Raw genomic sequence first — 6,750 nt, forward strand, 5'->3', positions numbered from 1 at the left:
AAAAGCATGGCTTTAGAGTTCCAAACTCCATTAAATTTCCATTTTAAGTCAATCTCACATTCTCACTCGAGTAATGCAAACATTATAAAAGCATAACAAGTTTAAGTTGGTTCGCAACCTTCGCTTGAAGGTGCTTTACATGCACTAAGTGCTACTACCAAACATAGAAAAAGAAACAAAAGGGAAAATTAACCTCAACATCAAAGACAGCTAAACTAAGACACCGGATACAACCTAACCTCATCCAAAACAGGCCCACACAAGGTTCCAGGATCATTTAACTTAGTATGGTAAAATGAGCTGAAGAAGGTGATCCTTGTTCTTATCCCCAATGCCTTGAACTTGAGACTTGCAGCCACATATTTACCAGCTCCAGTGGAATTATAGGGAACCTTAACTGTGCTATTGCCTGCGAAAGCTTCAATGAGCATCGATCCATGGCAATCATTCTTCGCATCTCCAACGACAAAGGTGAGGTTGTATGACTTGTTAGGAACGGTTCGAACAATTTGAGCTATTGCGCTCTCCCTTCCCGCAAGAAGCTCGACAGCATATTGGCCAAAAGGCACGGAGAAATGCGGCGAGTCGATGTATTTTACCGCCTTGAGGGATTCAATTATCCATCCAAGAAGAGGAGAATTGGCATCTTCTTGCTTCGGAGGGAGGAGAGTACCCGATGATGAGTTTTTGAAGACATGAGGTCCTATTTCATAACCTCCATTTTTAACCAAGTTACCTGCAAAATAAACTTGTTTTCCTTAAGCCTTATAATAAGTTTTAATGGATTCCCTTCATATATTGGATAAAGAATAAATAGCACTTATGATTCATAAGACATTGTCCTTATCCTAAATTAACTGATGAATAAAGGAATAACAAATTTTATCTTCAGAGACGACAACAGTGAATGTGAATCAAACAGATAATAAATAATGGCTTTAAATGCGCCATTAAATCTACATGCCACCATTTGAATGAGCATCTTTTGATAAAGAAGGTTTATCAGTTGCTGTTATAAAACTATTTAAAGAAGAAATATAAAAATTTTATTTTAAAAGCTGCATTTGAAAATAAAATTTCAAATGTTGCTTGGAAATACAGGAAAAGAGCCAAATAAAATAAGCAATATATGAAATAATGAGCATAGGATGAAAAACCTAGCACAATACACAATGAAATTACTCTTGTCATCATTCTGCTCAATCAAAAAACAAGGCTACTGTAGAAATCTTATTGCATTGGGTAAAGTTTGGGGCCAAATTTTTAGTCCCACATCGCATTACTCATAGAAAAAAGTTGAACAAAACAGTCCATAAACCTTTTCCTACAGCTTAAATATTCGTTAGCCCCTCAATATTTTATCTTCAAGAAAGAGATCACTAATAAACGTATCTGCTAACAACAAAACAGTCTCTTGGTTTGGCCTTAATCTAAGTTATTGCATGCTATAGTTTGAAATCTCCATGTTTTTTCTTCACTTGTATGAGAAACAAAGAATTAAATGTAAGGCAACATGTTTGTATTCATTTATGTTGTGTTATCATCATCATTTGCTTACAAATTACCTCAACACATCACATGTATGTATTAGACTAAAATTTTAAGAGCTGTTTTGATTTAAGTAGTATTTCGTAAATCCTCTAAATCCGGATATCGAAAATCCCGAGGGACCTAAATCCTAAAAACTGTTTGGTAACATTCATGATAAATCCTATTAAATTCTGTGTTACTGTTTGACTATAGAACAACGAACTCTTCCTCTAGAGCCAATGAATTTCATAAATCCGGCAAAAAACTTGATTTCCGAAATACCATTCCAATTCTTCTCACCAAAAATACTACCAATTAAACTCTTCAGATATAGGCTTCGTTTGGACGGCTTTTTTATTGCTTTCTAAAATGGAGTTCTAGTACAATTTTTTTTTTTTTTTTTTTTTTTCTAAAATTCAGTTTTAAAAAGCAATAAAAAAGCCGTCCCAAACGAAGCCATAAAGTATTCATTGATCAATTACCTCTAGTAGGAGTAACAGGAATAAGCTCCTTGATAGCCACTGCATCTATAAGAGGGCCACATGCAGGATCCTCTTGCACACCAATATTGCGGAAAATGACCTGAGCACTTGAAGTGGCTGCTTTAAATGCCCAAGCATACGTGTCTCCTCCATCGCTGCTATAGAGGGTTTGAAGAGGGAGATCGCCGGAGTAAGGCGGCACAGAGACTCTTAGCACCTCGTCCTGCGCGCAGGTCCTCGACGCGCCAAAGGTGAGAGAGTAAAAGGAGCCTGGCTTAACACTTATGTTCTGCGAAATGGAAGCCTCGTTGCCAAGGCGCACGGCATGGTCGCCGTGAGCCACCCGGAAGTACATTCCACCAGGCTGAGGTCCGCCGGAAATGTACTCAACCAAGCCATGGATGGTCCAGTTGGGGAGGGAATGTTTACCCAGGATCCTCGTCTTGTTCAGCTTGGAAGGTTTGGGTGCAATCTCAAAGCTTCCATTAAGAAGGAATTCTGCTCCATAACAGATACAACAAACGTCATTACAGATCTGCTTTCAGGACAAAATGAAATGGCTTAAAAGTTGTTTGAGGAAATGCGTTGAGTTAGAGGCCAGTTCTGAACAAAAGTAGCAGAAATCAAAATTACCATACCAAAATGCAAGCACACAGAACTCCAAAATCAACACTTTGTAACACCAACTTAGTCAAAAACAACATCAAACGAAGAAAAACTAGCTTAAAACTTAAAAAGATCAAGCCAAAGGAGAGCAAACCATCAAGTTCCTGAGCTGGAAGAGCATAACTGGCGCAGAAGAGGCAGAGAAGCAACACACTGAGAACCCTCATCTCCTCGAATAGTAGTCGCTGGATTGGCCGAAGCAGACGGAAAGCTTATTTTAATACTCAGCTTCAGTTCTGGTGCTCCTCCGGAGCTCTCACCCTCTGCAGTTTTCAAATTAAAAATCGAAACAGCACTCAAAAAAATAATTATATTCACCCACAAAAAACAATTAAGCATAAAAAATGATTTTTTGAGATTTTTTTTTTAATTTAAATATTAAATTTATAAATATAATCATCTTTATTCAATCACTCTACCTTAGATCATTTATTAAATATCATAAAAATTATATTTCAAACTTACGTCAGTGACATTATTGATAATAATTTATATTATAATATTATAAAAAAATATGAAAAATATATATTCGATATATAAATATAAAAATTTATAATATTTTATACATTTTAAATTTAGTAATTTTTCCATTCATTCTCACCTATTTTTTCCCATTGAAACGTTCCATTTGCATGCAATGTTCCAGCGGTACAGATTAAGATGGCTGTTTTAAAACATAAATCATCTACGTACGACAAATCCCTGTCGGGCCGCTGCAAGAACAGGGCTCAATTCAAGGAAGAAGGCGGTGCGCTTGGACCAATTAATTGGACCGGCCAATAAACCTCGAGGTGCGCCCGAATTTAAAATTACCTCGAAGTTACAAAATGAGGTCGTTTTTTTGGGTTTAGGGTTTATAAATTACGCGGGTCCATCTGCCCCGTCCAATTTATGAATTTAAGTCGTACCCTCACGATGATCTTGGCGCAATTTCCTGCACTTATTCCACCGACAAGCGGAAGCCCGCATACTTGAATGGTGCGTAAACCTGGCCCAATTAGCGCGTGGATTAGTGAATTCGGATCGGATCGCAAGTGGACCACTGCAACCCGATAACCGCATTTCGCGCCAAAACCTCGGGACTCGGGAGTCATTCCATATGATTCTGTCGGAACCTCGAAATTCGCTCCGTGATTATTATTTTTAATTAATTAAAACTAAAACTTAATTAGTGTTGTTTAATGATAGATTTCTTCAAACTAATTAAATTATATACAAATCAATGATTATAAATAATATATTATATTTATACATGTAATAATTTTAATTAATAATTTTCATATTTTGCTATTAGATCTGAATTAAATTTGATTTGCCGGAACGCAAGCTCCACATCACCACTAGAGTGGAGCTTCTCATACGGATTGGGTAGAAATTTTTAAAAGTTGGGATTTATCATAAATAAGAAAAAATAATATTGAATTAATTCGGAATTCTAGCTTAGTGATGTTTGATTTGATGTAAGTGTGCGTAATATAATATTTTGACATAGGTTTTGAATTAATGAAATAAAATTATTTTTCATTAAATAAAGTTTAAAGCCCCCAAAAATTATACTCAAATATAATTAGGATTATTGTATGAAAAATGAAATAATTAAAAACTTGATCCAAATAGGCCTTAAAATTAAATATTAAATTGTCAAGATCTTTAATAGCAAAACTGACATTATTAAAATAATGAAAGATTATCAGGTGATAAAGTATGGAGGGATTGTGTTTTCCAGGTGACAATGGACAGAGGGATCATAGTCGGTAGGCGGCGAACATAAAAAAGTTGTAGTTAGCGGGCGACTGTCATTGGAGGAATCGTAATTAGGTGATGGAATTCGGAGGGATCATAATCGGCAGGTGCTTGTAATCAAAGAGGCCCTAGTCGAGCGACGGAGATTGGGGGGACTGAAGCCAGGAGACTTGGGTCAAGAGAATACTTAAGCTAACATTATACTATCATCTAATAATAACTCATGCGTTCCAAGTCTATAATTACCATTATAAACGATGTTTATCTAATTCATATCAACTATATTATATTAGTGCATTCTCATTCATACTTTTAAGATTTTGCTCATAAATAAAACATGTCAATTCATGATATATTTTGTTTATAACATACTTATCATTTCTAATGTGATATAAGTTATAACAATTTATGTATGGATTTAGGCTTCATTTGGTACAGTTATCTTAATATCTTTTAAACTTTTTTTTTAGTATAAAATTTTTTAAATAAAAAATTTTTATATTTAAAAATTATTTTAAAAAATACTAAGTAAATTGTCCCAAAAGAAATCTCAAATTGTTAGAAATTAGTGAACATATTATTTTTATATTTGAAATAATAATGTAATAAGTTATTCTAGGGGTATCAAAATCGGGTAATGTGTTGGGTTTGAGTTGAACCCGATATTGACACGTGACTGTTTGACCCGACTCGAAGACGACTCATTTTTACAAACTAGTCAAAAAGTTCAACCCGGAAATGACTCGTCGGGGTTCCAAGTTGACCTGACTCGACACAAAATCGATGTGAGTCCCTCTCGCGACCCTTCGTCATTGTTTATTTGTTACATCTGATCCAACTGTAGAAATGTGACTCGACAAACTCACTAAAGTCGTCGACTTCGTTACTTCTGATATGTTTGTAGAATGGCGACTTGACGAGCACCCTCCCGTTATCGATATTGTTACTTCTGATCAAACTTCCGACTATGCAAGCTCCCTTCCATCGTGGCGTCGTCAACTTCGTTACTTCTAATCCAACTACAAAACATGAGAATGGGCGAGCTCCAAGCTCTCTTGAGTCTTGATTTCCGACCCGACTGGAAGGAACGTTGTAGAAAGAGGCGAACACGTGAATTGGGAAGCCGTGAAGCAGGCCGACTATGCTTGCAGCCCTGTGCGAAATGGATTCACCCAGAATCGGGTCAGATACGGGTCAACTTCCGGTTAGCAGGTTGACCCAAATCTGAACCCGACGAGTCAATTTTTCAAACGAGTCAATTTTTAGAACGGATTAATCCTAATCCGAAATTTTTTACTCAATTTAAAATCGAGCTTTTAGGCCATGTAAAACATTGACATTCCTATGTTATTCATTGAAGAGTCGTGCAGTTTTAAACTTAGTAAATTAATAAAAATGCTCGTCCTGCTTGCCATTACTACCCTGCGCGCATTCCTCGTGGTGATGCCCACTGTTCTCATAAATAGTGACAAGATCTATTGGATTTAAGCAGGACTGAAGTGGTTGCCCCACATTCATTGTGATACCCAACTCCTCATACATAATGAGAAGATCTAACAAGAATATTAATGATCAATTAAAAATTGAATTATTTTGTTAATTTTAATTATATCCAACGAACCAATCAATAAAAATTCAAATTAGATCACAGTTTTTCCCTTATAAATGAATATAGAGATAAAATAATTAGCTAGTCTCTGCTTTTAAAGATGAAATTATACAATTAAGATTAGTTATTTTATTTTCATTACAGGGATAATAAAAATCAGATGTCTAAATGCTACCACGCCTTTACAAAAATTTAAAAAACCTTTTTATCATATTCTTATTTATGGCTATCAACTTATCCCCGCTTCTGATACATAAATGATAGACCAGTCACAATTTGAGTACGACGACTTTTACATTATAAATATATATTACATGAAAATATAGTCATTGTAAAAGCTTCTTTTCTATATTCATGTTCTTGATTTTCACTAATGCAAAATCTCTCCGCTCCAACAAAAGCTTATCATGTCAGAATTCGGCGATCTTGGGCTCGTTGGATTCTTCTCGTCGAGCCGTTCGATTCGAGTATAAGCTCGTCAAAATCGGAGACCGTTTGGTAACTCAAATTGCGGTTTGAACCTTCCAACAACGCTTTGAGTCCTTGATTCGGACTCATTTGAACTCGGATTGGGTTGATCTTGGTGACGTTGGGTTCATATTTCCTAGACGCTCAGTTTGACTGTAAGCTCGCTGAAATCGGAGTTCATATGCTCCCGAAATTAATTTTTGAAGTTTCCAACTAGTTTTTGCCTCGAGATTCGTGCCCGATCAAGATGAT

General features: G+C 35.9%; 1 protein-coding gene across 1 annotated transcript; it reads right to left on the reverse strand.

Moving 5' to 3' along the window:
- Positions 1-11: 11 nt before the first annotated feature.
- Positions 12-2,919, reverse strand: LOC110116280. Its single transcript, XM_020849795.2, has 3 exons — positions 2,773-2,919; positions 2,013-2,510; positions 12-736 (listed from the first exon to the last, which is right to left on the reverse strand). Exons 1-3 carry the CDS (start codon positions 2,843-2,845, stop codon positions 216-218), a joined length of 1,092 nt encoding a protein of 363 aa, XP_020705454.1. The 5' UTR covers positions 2,846-2,919; the 3' UTR covers positions 12-215.
- Positions 2,920-6,750: the final 3,831 nt, after the last annotated feature.

Source organism: Dendrobium catenatum, unplaced genomic scaffold, assembly GCF_001605985.2.
Source record: "Dendrobium catenatum unplaced genomic scaffold, ASM160598v2 fragScaff_scaffold_601, whole genome shotgun sequence".
NCBI classification, from domain to species: Eukaryota; Viridiplantae; Streptophyta; class Magnoliopsida; order Asparagales; family Orchidaceae; genus Dendrobium; species Dendrobium catenatum.

Coding starts and splice junctions, on each gene's coding strand:
- LOC110116280 (XM_020849795.2), bottom strand. CDS start 2,845: ATGAGGGTTCTCAGTGTGTTGCTTCTCTGCCTCTTCTGCGCCAGTTAT. Junction 2,511..2,772: donor TCCAGCTCAGGAACTTGATG/GTTTGCTCTCCT, acceptor GTTATGGAGCAG/AATTCCTTCTTAATGGAAGC. Junction 737..2,012: donor TCCTGTTACTCCTACTAGAG/GTAATTGATCAA, acceptor TTTATTTTGCAG/GTAACTTGGTTAAAAATGGA.